This window comes from Salpingoeca rosetta (genome assembly GCF_000188695.1).
Source record: "Salpingoeca rosetta unplaced genomic scaffold supercont1.12, whole genome shotgun sequence".
Taxonomy (NCBI): Eukaryota; class Choanoflagellata; order Craspedida; family Salpingoecidae; genus Salpingoeca; species Salpingoeca rosetta.
In genome coordinates this window covers 879,127-891,626 of record NW_004754922.1, presented here as the reverse complement: position 1 = coordinate 891,626, position 12,500 = coordinate 879,127, and the positions used below count along the sequence as shown (strand labels likewise).

General features: G+C 54.7%; 3 protein-coding genes across 3 annotated transcripts in view; 2 read left to right on the top strand and 1 right to left on the bottom strand.

Annotated features, from left to right (window-relative positions):
• PTSG_05269 (uncharacterized protein) overlaps positions 1-5,817 on the top strand; it is a 15,886-nt gene extending 10,069 nt beyond the window's left edge. The window contains exons 24-39 of the mRNA XM_004993787.1: positions 55-178; positions 442-596; positions 811-915; positions 1,243-1,338; positions 1,600-1,700; positions 1,895-1,997; positions 2,252-2,369; positions 2,585-2,610; positions 2,825-2,914; positions 3,163-3,276; positions 3,523-3,585; positions 3,817-3,948; positions 4,154-4,216; positions 4,484-4,615; positions 4,828-4,926; positions 5,128-5,817. Of these exons, the coding sequence (XP_004993844.1) occupies positions 55-178; positions 442-596; positions 811-915; positions 1,243-1,338; positions 1,600-1,700; positions 1,895-1,997; positions 2,252-2,369; positions 2,585-2,610; positions 2,825-2,914; positions 3,163-3,276; positions 3,523-3,585; positions 3,817-3,948; positions 4,154-4,216; positions 4,484-4,615; positions 4,828-4,926; positions 5,128-5,184 (1,578 nt within the window). The 3' untranslated portion in view covers positions 5,185-5,817. The remainder of the gene's footprint in view (positions 1-54; positions 179-441; positions 597-810; positions 916-1,242; positions 1,339-1,599; positions 1,701-1,894; positions 1,998-2,251; positions 2,370-2,584; positions 2,611-2,824; positions 2,915-3,162; positions 3,277-3,522; positions 3,586-3,816; positions 3,949-4,153; positions 4,217-4,483; positions 4,616-4,827; positions 4,927-5,127) is intronic.
• On the top strand, positions 5,426-10,200 carry PTSG_13245 (uncharacterized protein). Its single transcript, XM_004993786.1, has 15 exons — positions 5,426-5,462; positions 5,797-5,897; positions 6,099-6,232; positions 6,375-6,452; positions 6,717-6,798; positions 7,033-7,164; positions 7,356-7,456; positions 7,722-7,785; positions 7,955-8,034; positions 8,241-8,348; positions 8,483-8,586; positions 8,853-8,994; positions 9,197-9,278; positions 9,488-9,563; positions 9,797-10,200. Exons 9-15 carry the CDS (start codon positions 8,017-8,019, stop codon positions 9,960-9,962), a joined length of 696 nt encoding a protein of 231 aa, XP_004993843.1. The 5' UTR covers positions 5,426-5,462; positions 5,797-5,897; positions 6,099-6,232; positions 6,375-6,452; positions 6,717-6,798; positions 7,033-7,164; positions 7,356-7,456; positions 7,722-7,785; positions 7,955-8,016; the 3' UTR covers positions 9,963-10,200.
• A 127-nt stretch (positions 10,201-10,327) lies between these two features.
• PTSG_05268 (uncharacterized protein) overlaps positions 10,328-12,500 on the bottom strand; it is a gene marked incomplete at both ends in the record, with an annotated part of 5,670 nt that continues 3,497 nt past the window's right edge. Inside the window, 4 exons of the mRNA XM_004993785.1 lie at positions 10,328-11,601; positions 11,789-11,853; positions 12,035-12,113; positions 12,299-12,352. Coding sequence (XP_004993842.1) covers positions 10,328-11,601; positions 11,789-11,853; positions 12,035-12,113; positions 12,299-12,352 — 1,472 coding nt within the window. The remainder of the gene's footprint in view (positions 11,602-11,788; positions 11,854-12,034; positions 12,114-12,298; positions 12,353-12,500) is intronic.

Sequence of the window (12,500 nt, the reverse complement as noted above, 5' to 3'; positions counted from 1 at the left end):
ACCAAACACACAATACACACCTCTCTCCCGCTTATGTTTGTGCACGGCCATCAGATCACGGAGAAGTGGAGCGGGCCCAACGAGCACGACCGAGCCATCTCCCTCAGCTCCGTCGCGCAAGCGCCCAACGGGAACATTGTCATCGGCAGCTACGACGGCAAAGTTCGCACGTTCTCCTGTGAGTTTCCGCGTGCAACAGCCCATGCACGTGTCATGATGTGCAGGCAAACACAACATTCAACACACAACACACAACATACAACACACAACACACACATACATACACGCAACACACACAACACAACACAACACAACGCACACACAGCACACACAGCACACAACACACACAAAACACACACACACACAATAACACACACACACACACACACACACACACACGGCCCCTCACCCATTCTTTCCTCTTGTGCCGCCATTTGCCAGCCGACTTCAAGTCGATGGTGCTGAAGGAGAGCCCGAAGAGCGACAAGCACGTGACGTGCGTGATTCCCCTCGCCAATGGCACAATTGTTGCTGGCGACTACGCCGGCACCATTCGCTGGATCGACGGCAAATCAGGCAAACTCCTCAAGAAGAAGGTGCGCAGGCGGGAACGACGAAGAAGCAAGAGGGGGGGGGGGGAGGCTGACGGGTTTGTGCGTTCACTTGTGTGCGTTCATGTGCGTGTGTCTGCAGATGTGTCTGCACGTGTGTGATTGCATGCACGAGCATGCATGTTGGTTGATCTGCTCTCTCAAACAACATCCGGTTTCACGTTGCATGTCCTCACGTTACACCGGTACCGTTTGATAGGAGCTGAAAGTGGAAGCAGAGCTGTTTGGATGCAGCAAGCCCGGCTCAAACGAGTTTGTGATTGTGCACGGTGCCAATGCCATTCGCTTCGACAACCAGAAGGAGGCAAGCCACACACGCTGCCCTGCTCTGTGCCGTGCTGTGCTATCTGTTGCATGCTTCGTGTTGTGCGTCGTGAACTTGAATGGTAGTATGTGGATTCAGTGTTGTGTGTGTGTTGTGTGTGTTGTGTGTGCGCTGTTGTCATTGCTGTCATCGTTGGAATCGCCTCTTGTTGCCTGTGCTTGCGTCTCGTCCACACAAGCGTCAAGATCTGCTGTTGCCTCGACCTCGACTCAAAATGCAGCCAACGCTTACATCCCAACCCTCACCCTCCCCCCTCCAAAAAATGGCACCACATTCTTGCGCATGTTTCATGGACGGCCACGACAGGTTGCGAAGAAGACGTATCCTGGCGATTACATCCAGATCAAGGCGCCCTACCTCAAACCAAACATGAAGCAGCTCGTCATGATCCAGGGATTCAAGGTGCCTCCTCATGCTTTGTGTGTGTGTGTGTGTGTGTGTGTGTGTGTGTGTGTGTGTGTGTGTGTGTGTGTGTGTGTGTGTGTGTGTGTGTGAGTGAGTGAGTGAGTGAGTGAGTGTACACTCGGGTTTGTATTGCTTGTGTAAACGCGCACTTGCTTTTGTGCGTTGTGTTGTGTGCATGCGCATGACCTGTGTGTATTGCGTGCGGCTGTTGCATTCATCATCACCCCTTCCTCCGGGCGTTTTATTTTGGGTTTCTAGGTCGGCATGTACGATTGGAAGACGCTCGACGAGATCTCAACCGTCGCCGTCAGCCAGTCGTCGTACCATCAGCACGGCGCCATGAACGCAGACGGCACACGGTAAGCGGCGACAAAGCGATGGTGGACCCGTGTTTGTTGTGACGATATGGCGTGTTGCTTTCTTGGCCAGTCGCGACAGCCCTGCACAACTGCTTCCAGTCAGTCAGTCACAACCTCAACACACACACACACATGCACACATGCACACATAAACACACTCATGTGTACTCGTGTGCATGACGTCGCGGGTGCAGGTACGCTGCTGTCTCTGGACAGATGAACGAAGTGAATGTCTTTGACATCTCTGGCGATGAAATCAAGCCGCTCATCTGCCTCTTCTCTGAGATTTACCTCTCGGTACGCGTGTGCACACATGCACACATGCCCACATGCACACATGTACACATGTACACATGAACACATGTCCACGCATACATGTACACACGCACATGCACACAATTGTTGTAGGGTTTGTTCCATCTCGTTTGATGTTCAGTTTGTGCGGTTTAGATGCCATTCGTACATTCTCACCCATTTCATTTCCACGTGTGTATCTGTGTGAATGTTTATGTGTATGTGTGTCTGTGAATTTTTTTTTTCTCTGTGTATAGGGTCTCGCTTACGTCGGGGACAACCTTATTCTGACGGGCACGGCCGCCAACCTCTTTGGCTTCTTCTGCCTCAAGCCCACCGCCCACAAGGGCAACTGCGAACCACGTTGGCTCACAGGTGTGCGCATGTGTGTGTGTGCGTGCGCGCATGTGTGTTTGCATGTTGGTGGTTTTGTGAACGTACAGCTTTGCATCGGAAGGCGCTGCCAACACATTCCCGCCATCTTTGTCCTCGACATCGTTGTTGAGGATGATGTGCGTGCGCCGATCCTCTGCCTCCCTCAACTCACCACCACCACCACCACCGTGTGTGTTGCAACGCTGTACTACCAGTGAAACGCGATGATGAGAAGAAATACGTGCGTGCAGTTTTGTTTCGGGCACGAAGAAATGACTAAGCTCGCAACACACATGTGATTTGCCCCCTTTTGCAGAAATGACTAAGCTCGCAACACACATGTGATTTGCCCCCTTTTGCATTGCTCTTACACACACACACACACACACACACACACACACACACACACACACACACACACACACACACACACACACACGCACACACACACACAGGAGGAGTTTGGCAAGGCGCTCATGGAGAAGGACTTTGACACTGTCAAGGAGCTGCTCACCCCAGACATCGACATCAACCTGCCATCCCCGGTGCGTCGTGATTGCTGTTTGCTGCTTGCCTGCTTCTTTGTATCTTACTTGCCAATGTGTTTGGTTGTTGCGCGGGTGGGCGTGGTATCACGCTACACGTCTCTCTCTCTCTCTCGCACCTTCCATTTCAGTCATCTCATGGCGTTGAGCTTATGCATGTGCGTTGTCTGCATTTTCGGCCATTTGTCTCTGGATCTGTCCCGGCACTCTCCTTTCTCTTCCCTCCCGCCCCCTCCCCTTTGGTTCAGGACTTTGGCATGACGATGATGCACACCGCCGCCTGCCGCAAGAAGGACGACGTTGAGGATGTGATCAAGCTGCTCATCGACGCTGGCGGCGACCTCTCGGTCAAGAGCTTCACGGTGAGCACACCTTGTTGTTGCGATCGTCTGCACGTCTGCTGCTGTTGTTGGTCGGCTGTTGTTGCTGGGTGTCGGAGCAGCTGGTTGTGCCAATGTGAATCTGTAACCTGGGTTCCTCTCCTGCCGGGCGCCCGTTGCACATCGCACATGTGTGCGTGTCCGCTTGTGCTGTTGTTCACGTCATTGTGCCCCTCAATGTCCACTCATCACTCATCACGCCACGTGACACGGCATGCCACAATACAGGGCCAGACACCGTTTGCCATGTCCATCAGCGTGAATCCAAAAGCAACTGAGGCCATGCTCAAGGTGAGCGCAGTGCACACTCTCCTGCGACAGTTTCACGGTTTGAGCCAGAATGAAGCTTGTCGCTGCTTCTCTGGTTACACACACAACCTGCGTCACACACACACACACAGCCTGCGTCACACACACACACACACACACACACACACATACACACACACACTCTCTCTCCCTCGCCTCTTGTTTACCTAACACATGCTCCCCCACCCGCTCTGTGCGACGTTTGTTGTGTAGTATGACGTGGAAGTGAACGCGGTGGACAACATGGGGATGACGCCCCTCATCACCGCCATCAGCATGCGCAAACCCGAGCTCGTCAAGCTTCTCCTCAAGAACGGCGCCGACCCGTCTGTCAAGAACTCCACCGTGCGTCACCCTGGCAGTACACTGCTTGCGTGCTGCGTGTTGTGCGTGCGTTTGTGTGTGGTTGTGTGGTTGCGTGTTGTGCGTTTATGTGGTTGTGTGGTTGTCGTGTGCATGTTCGCTTACCCTGTGGGTTGCGTGAACAGGCTGCTTATTTTCCAGTCACGCTCACATGCACGTGCACTCCTGTTTGCTGTTTCTGTGCCAGGGCCAAACGACTGTCGCCCTTGCGGTCAACCTTGACGAAGACATTGCAAGAATGCTGATGAAGGTATGATAGAGTTGCGTGTTGCGTGTTGCGTGTTGCGTGTTGTTGTTGCACGCGTGTCGAACGTGTGCGTTGGTGTGTATTCGTGTTGGCTTGCTCCCATCCATTACTTTCCCCGCATGTTCCTCCTCCTGCTCCTTGCGTGCTTGCTTTGCCATTCCTGGCAATCACTCACACACGTTTTCTTGCATCAACCCGTCTGCGCGTCTCTTACCCCTGCGCGTCTCTTACCCCCCCCCCCCCCCCCCCCTCTCTCATTTGGATTCTCAGACGGGCAAGGTGGACCTGAACCACATTGACAACTCGGGGATGTTTGTGCTGTATACGGCGGTGTCGATGCAGAAGTACGATCTTGCCATCGACCTCATCAACGCTGGCGCCGACCCGAAGCTCCAGTCAAAGGTGCGCACGTGTTGGTGTGGTGTGCTATGTGCTGTTGATGTGTGTGTGGGTGTGACGTATGGATGCCTCCACGTGTGGCGTGTGGCATGTGGCGTGTGGCGTGTGGTGCGTGGTGTGTGCTGTTGATGGTGTGCTGCGTGCAGTGCGTGTTCCTCGTCTGGCCCAACCACCATCGTCCTCACCAACAACATCATTACACAAACCCGCGCCAGATCACGCCCATCTCGCTGTACGAGACGCTGGGCATGGCCGCCTCTGGTGCGCAGGGCGCGCAGCTGGAGTCGCTCAAGAAGCTGCAGAAGCTCATGAAGGTGCGCGTGCACTGCCTTGTGACCATGGTTGTTGCGTTGCGTGTTGTACGGTGTTTGTTTGTTTGTTTGTTGTTGCGGGGTTTCTATTCATCACTTGTCCTGCCTTCGCCCCCTGCCCCTTATTCCTCACGCACACCACCCCTCACCGCCCACACCCCACGTGGTTGCTGCTGCTGCTGCTGATGCGTTGCTGCTCAACAGAGCAAGGGCTGCACCGTCTCTGACACGTACAAGACGTGCGTCCCCGACTGGTTCTGAAGCGTGTCAAACGCGTTTTCCAAGAAGAGAAACAAGTGGCTGGAGGACAACAACAAACAACGCTCCTTCCTGCCTTCCACTTCTCCTTCTTCTTCTTGTTCTTCTTGTGCACCGCCCTCTCACCTGCCTCTCCTCTCCTTGCTTGTTTGCTTGACTTGTTGTCGTTGTTGTTGTGGTTGTGAGCGAAACATCATGCTCGCGGCTGTTGGCAGCGCAGCTGTGCTCTGCGTCTGCTTGTTACTGGGCCATGTTGTCCGCGCTCGCCTCTGGTGGCTCAGGTTGTTGCCTGCCTGCCTGCCTGCTTGCCTACTGTTGTGCTGTTGTGCTTGTTGTTTCTGTGATGGTACTGGTTGGCGTGGTGATGATGGCTGTGCGCTGTCACACTGTGTGCTGTCCCGTGCCACGCTGTTCCTTGCTTCTGTTGCTGATGATGATGACCATAAACGCTGGCACCGCCAACGCCTGCTGTGCGCGCGTACTCTTGTGTTGTGTTCACAAAGATGCATATGTGATGCGTGTGTGTGCGCCCCCTCACACAAAGCATCAACTGCGCGTACGTGCGTCAAACGCTGCCGTTCTGTCAACGATCGTGTCATGTTGCTCTCACTGCAGGGCCGTGTACATACCGGCGTCGCTCATTGGCGGGCTCATTGGCCTCATCTTGCTGCAGATAAGCACAGCAGACGACAAGCTACACAACTTTGTCAACAGCGGTCAGCAACATCGCGTGTATGAGAGAGAGAGCGTGTGTGCGTGTGTGGATGAGAGAGTTTGTGAGAGCTTGTGCGTGTGTATCAGTGCGTGCATGTATGTGTGTGTGTGTGAGCTTGCGCACGCTTGTGTGTGTTTGTGCGAGTGCATCATCCAGCTTGCATGCGCGGGCGCTCACACTGCTCACCTTCTGCTGTGAGCAGAGTTGGCTGCTGGCTGGGATGAGCTGCCGAGCTTGCTGATCAACATTGTGTTCGGATGCCTGTTCCTGGGCGAGCGCGTACCGCCCATCTCCAAGATCTGGCGTGTGTCTGGGCCCCAGCTCCTCTACGGCCAGGTGCGGTGTGGCGCAAGTGATGTTGTCTTGGCGAGGCACTTGCATCCCTGAAGCCTTGAAGCTTGCTTGACATAATGAGGCTGCAGCGATGTCACCACCACTGATGCACTCATTGGTCCTGTTCCTCATGCTATGGATGCAGGTGCTGGCGTGGGGTCAATATGCGCTTCCAGCCATTGTCACGGGTGCCATTCTTGTTCCACTCCTCAACACCAACAAGGTGTGCGTGTGTATGTGTGTATGTGTGTGTGCGTGTGTATGTGTGTATGTGTGTGTGTATGTGTGTGTGTGTGTGAGGATGCATGTGAGGATGTGTGTGTATGTGTGTGTGTGTGAGGATGCATGTGAGGATGTGTGTGTATGTGTGTGAGTGTGTGAGGATGTATGTGAGCGTGTGTGCATGCCCTGCTTAGGCTCTTCTCTCTACGTGCGCGCGCGTGTCACCTCTCATGCTTTCTGTGCCCTTTGTGGTCACATCATCCAGCTGATTGCGCCTGTGGTGGCGCTTGGGTTTGAGGGCGGCCACGGCACCGCTGCCGGCATCAAAGACACCTTTGCCGAGCTTGGTTCGTGTTACGAGTGCTGCTTCCTCTGTCTCGTGCTCAGTGCTGCCTCCATGCACTTCCAATGTATATGTGTGTGTGTCGTGTGGAGGGTAGCTTGATCAACACACACACACACACACACACACACACACACACACACACACACACACACACACACACACACACACACACACACACACACACACACACACACACACACACACACACACACACACACACACACACCCAACACAGGGTACACGGAGGGCGGGGACCTGGCGCTGTTTGCTGCCACCATCGGCCTCGTGTCTGGCGTTCTGTTCGGAACGGTGCTCATCAATTGGGCCGTCAGGAAGAACCTCGTCTCATCCGTCGACACAAGCACTGGTGTGGCACAATGGCACAGCGGAGGCTTGGGAGTTGGCTGTGGTGCGCTGCAGCTGTTCATGCGTTGTGAGCTGTACACATGTATGCCATGAGTGCTCGTGTTCCGCTGGTAATGTGTTGCGCCTTCCACCTTACGTGTACCCACCTCCCCCACCACATCCACCATGTATCGACTCTCTCTGTCTCCTTAGACCACCGCGAGTTTACTGGCGTGTATTCGCCTGCCCGCCGCCCCATTGCCGGGCAGCAGACCGTCGCTGTTGAGGCCCTCGACTCTCTCGCATATCACGTGGTCTGCCATCTCGTGCCACTGTATTGCTTTGTGTATCCGTGTGTATTCGTGTGTGTTGTGCTTGTGTGTGTTGTGCTTGTGTGTGTTGTGCTTGGGTGGCTGCGTGGTGTTGTCGTCTGTCTCTTTAGCGTTGTGAGACACGCACACACACACATGCTCACAATCGCACACACACGCACACACACACGCGCGCACACACACGCACACATGCTCACAATCACGCACACACACATATTGACTCTGCTCCCATCATTGCCACCCCAAGAGCATTGTTGGCTTGACATTGGCCTCTGGATACGCCTTCAAACGCTGCTTGCTGCTCGTTGAAGGTCGGGAAGTCATGTGCAAATACTGACGTGTGCCTTGAACGTGTGCTTTGGTGAATCAGCTCGTTTGATTACACCTCACTCCAATCCCCCGTACGTCTTGCTCTGTTCCTTGTGTGCGTGTGCGTGTGCGTGTGCGTGTGCGCGTGCGCGTGCGTGTGCGTGCACACAGACCAGTCTGCTTGGTTGACAGAGTATCACTTCTTTTCGGCCTTTCCCACGTTCCCATTCTGCATGCTCGGTGGAATCCTGGTGCGTACAGTGTGTCCGTGTGCTTGAAACACGACATGGTGTTGTGCGATGTGTGTGTGTGTGTGTGTTTGCACGTCTGTTTGTTGCAATGTGCAGTTGATCACAATTGTTCGCGCATCCCACGTCATCACCATCTGGGTTGCATCCACGCGCCTTCTGTTCACACATCGCCGATTCTCGTCGTCTCTGTCCCTCAACCACGACAGGTGCAGCTCTTCACGGACGCGTTTGCAAATCCGTCGCCCATTGATCGAGACACAATCGAGCGCATATCTGGCCTGGCTCTCGATTTCACCATTGTCTCAGCCATTGCTGTGCGTCCGAGGGAGCGGGGACACTGAAGTGTTGCATTTGCACACACACACACATACACACACACACCCTTTGCAAACGACGCTATTCGTTGCTGATTCCCTCGCCATCGTGGTGCGTTGCATTGGCCATGCAGACGATGAGTTTCACGGGCCTTGAGGACTCTCTTCTTCCGTTCTTCATCCTCGTCGGCGTCACGTGGATCTGGCACCTCCTCTGCTTTCGATTCCTCGCCCCAATGTTCGTGCGTGCAGGGATGTGTCTGCTTTCTCAAACTCTCTCTTCCCATGGCTGCGCGCGCACACACACACACACACACACACACACACACACACACACACACACACACACACACACACACACACAGAGCAACACACACCAACCACACACACACACACACACATTAAACAGCATACACACAGCATACACGCACGAAACACAACACGAACACACGTCTCCTGATCTCCATCCCCCAACCTCATCTTCTCCCTGTTTTCGTGTGCCAGCTTGCTGCCGGACTATTGGGTACAGCGTTCGTTGGCAGAGTTGGGCCAGTCCATGGGTGTCACCAGCACGGGCCTCCTCCTCCTCCGCATGACAGATCCTGAGAACCAGACACCGGCACTCGCTGCGTTCTCCTACAAGCAGGTGGGTTGCTTTTCATCGCCATTTAAGCTGGAGCACGTGGCTGGGATGCCTTGACAATGGATTGCATGTGTATTTACCCTGCTGCTGTGACCACGCTTCTTTTTCTTCAGCAATACACGTGTCACCTCTCATCCCAATGCTTCATGATCACGTTCACCACCACCACCACCACCACCACCACCGCCACAATCATCGCTGTCAGCTGCTGCACGAGCCCATTGTTGGCGGCGGGCTGTGGACGGCCTCTGTTCTCCCGTTCTTGAAGTCGTCTGGAATCTGGCCAGGTCGTGTCCAAAGGGGATGGAAAAAGAGAGGCAGGGAGCGTGCTTTGGCGTTGACTGCATGTGTGTGTGTGTGAGTGAGTGAGTGTGTGTGTGTGTGTGTGTGGTGTGCATGCGCAGTGTGTGTATGTCTGTTTGCCGTTTCGTGCAACCTACAGGCTTGTGCTGACATTTTTCTCGGACCATCATCTCCTTAATGATGCTTCCTACAGTTGTGGGTGTTTCGTGCAGTGCGGTGGTGCTGTGGTTGCTCGTGTACCTGTTTTACTTTCGACAAAGATACGCCAGGTGGGCAGCTCTGCATCAACACAACACATTGTTCCGTGTAACACGCATCTTTTTGAATACCTGTTCCACAACGTTTACACCGACTTACCCTTCCCGCCACATTGTCGCACACCATAATCATGTACGCAACATGTGCGCACGCGAGGCATACTCACGCAACACACTCACGCTTCATGCTCTTGTCCATATTTCGTGCATTGCTTCTGGCTATATTCCAATGCGTTTGCTTGCAGGAAACGCCAGGAAGAAGACGATGGTGGTGATGGGGAGAGCGTGTCGTTGCTTGCAAGCAACGATGCGGGTAGTGAGGACAGCGCCACGTCTTCATCACAATCACCAGCGCGTCAGGCGTCCACTACCTCCTTTGGCACGCTGCCCCGTGCTGATTCATGCGCATAGCCTCTGGATGTTCTCCGAGGGTCGTGTGCAAATGATTCAATGTGGCACTGCCTGCAAGTAAGCTGTTGGTTTGAAGAGTTGCGAGGTGTTATGAGCAGAGAGCAGTGTTCAAGGTGTTTTGAGGGCGTTAGCATTAGGTACATTACACGAGTTCTGGTGTTGGTGTTAGAGTTGTTTGGTTTTACTTCTACTTGATGGTAAATAATGGAGTGCGACGGAGAATAGACACAAGAAGTCAAGGCAAGCAAGAACAATTCACCCAAAGCACAAGCGTGCTGGGCGAGAGTGCACATAACCAGAGACGCATCAAAGATGCCTTCCTACCCACAGACAGACAGACAGACACACACGCACACACAGCCTCGCTACGGGCGCCTGCTGCCTGCGGAGAGCGGGGAAGAAGTGACGGCGCCACTGTCGAGTGCGTTTGCCGTCTGCAGCAAACTCTGCAGCGAGCCCCTCAAGTTGGCAATCTCCTCATCAATGAGCGACAGCTCAGATTGCGACTCCAACAGCGCCGCCTGTGCGCCCTTCGTTGCGTACAGCTGCAAGCGCTTACTCGAAGTCGTCGTGGCTCCCGTCGAACTGACTGTGTCGTCGCCATCATCACCATCATCACCATCATCACCATCCACCTCCTCTTCCTCATCCCCGTGTCTGTCACCGTGTGCTGTGAGGTCTCTACGCTTCAGGCCGCGCCCCGTCATGCCCTGCTTCGACTTGGCCCGGCCATCGTTGAGCGAATCATTGCCAACGTCTCTGCTGCGCGAGCTTGCGGTGCTGCTTCCTTGCGTTTTAGCTGCACGCGCAACGCCACTGCCACGCCAGCGATTCTTGATGCGTTGCGCGACAGGGGTGTGGCGGTCATGATCATGATCACGGTCACCATCACCACCGCCGCTGTTGCCACGGCCGTTGTCGGTGTCTTCATCGTCGTTTTGGAGCTCACCCTCTTCCTCGTCTGTGCTGTCTCCGCGCCGATCACGGTGTCGGTACGCGGGGGTTGCTGTCGTTTCTGTGTCGCTGGCCGTGTTGCTTGGGTTGCTGCTGTCAACGCGCCACTGCTGCCGCCACGGGAATGCATCGAAATCAATACCGAGCGAATCTGCGAGCGCCATGCTTGCAAGCATCTGCCCCTTGGTATCGCCACGCCCACCGCCTCGCCCGCGCTCGCTCTCGTCAGATTCACTGAGCTCTTCATCTGCCTCCTGTGTCGTCTCTCTCTTGTTGCCGTTGCTGCTGCGTGTTGGTGGCTGCTTCATGTCCACACGAGCAGCTGCTGTGCCTCTCCCAACACTTTCATCGTCGCCAGATGTTGCCTGGTCACCTCTGCTGCTCATGCGCGTGTGTCTGTGTGCGTTCAGCGCCATTTTCGCCCGCTCGATGCGGCGGTGAATATCTCCGGAGCCGCTCATGTCATCATCATCACCACCACCACCACCATCACCATCACCATCGCGAGCAGGTGCAACACCCGCACGGCTCAATCGCTGTGCCCGCCTCCCGTCACCATCACCGTCATCATCACCACCATCGTCATCGTGACGATGATGACGGCCATTGCGACCCCCACTGGACGGTCGCTGGCGTGGCCACACCGCTCGCTTCGCTCTCTCCCGCGCAAGTTCCGCACGCAGGTCTAATGGTGGTGGTTGTGGTGGCGAGGAGGAGGAGGGGCCCATGTGAATGTGAGTGCATGTGCCTTTGTGAATGTGTGACGTGACAACATGTCGACGAAAGTGTGTTTCTGTTTGTGTTGGACATGTGTGCACGTGTGCGTGCATGTATTTGAATCGGGAAGCATGCTTGCGCGACAGATAGCTCACCTTGCTTCTCTCTTCGCAGGGCGTGCACGACGCGATCAAGATCTTCCAACAGCTTGAAGTGTTTCCTGCAATACAGGCACACAATCACATGACGTGAAATTGGCAGTGCCTACAAACTGACACACATAGCAGGACGCACATTCACACACACACACACACACACACACACACGAATGCAGACACAGATACAGACACGCGCGAATACAAGCGAGAATGCATCACAGAGCGCAGCATGCGCATACTGACGCGACGCTGTGCGAAAGGGATTCAATCTCAGCATCGCGCTGGGTGATGGTCAGCTCGTGCAATCGAATGGTCTCTTTGGCTGCATGGGAGGGAGCGTGTTGACGCGAGGGTGCGCGTGTGAGCAGGGAGGGTGGGGAGGGGGTAGCAAAACGACCTGGACTGTGCTAGAGGGCTACTGTCTGCTGCGTGTGGTGATGTGAATTCCAACCAGCATCATACACAGCCATTATCGTACGTTCATCAGCATGCACAACAGGGCCTCACCTGTGCTGAGTGCAAGCTCGTGCTGCTGCAGTTTTGCGCTGAGGTCGTCGCGCTCTGCTCAGCAATGCAACCGTTGACGAAGCGTGCGTGGTGGTGTCGGTGTTGGTGTGAGCGTTGTTGGGCGAAAACGGTAATGAGAACCGCATCTCAGCACAGTTCACCCACACATTGAAAAAAAAAAAAAGGCTGGCGCATGTTCACG

What these genes read in the sequence shown, in the direction of transcription:
- PTSG_13245 (XM_004993786.1), top strand. An exon ending in CCATTGTCTCAGCCATTGCT is followed by an intron (nt 8,349 to 8,482) that starts GTGCGTCCGAGG and finishes TTGGCCATGCAG; the next exon opens with ACGATGAGTTTCACGGGCCT. An exon ending in TTTCGACAAAGATACGCCAG is followed by an intron (nt 9,564 to 9,796) that starts GTGGGCAGCTCT and finishes GTTTGCTTGCAG; the next exon opens with GAAACGCCAGGAAGAAGACG.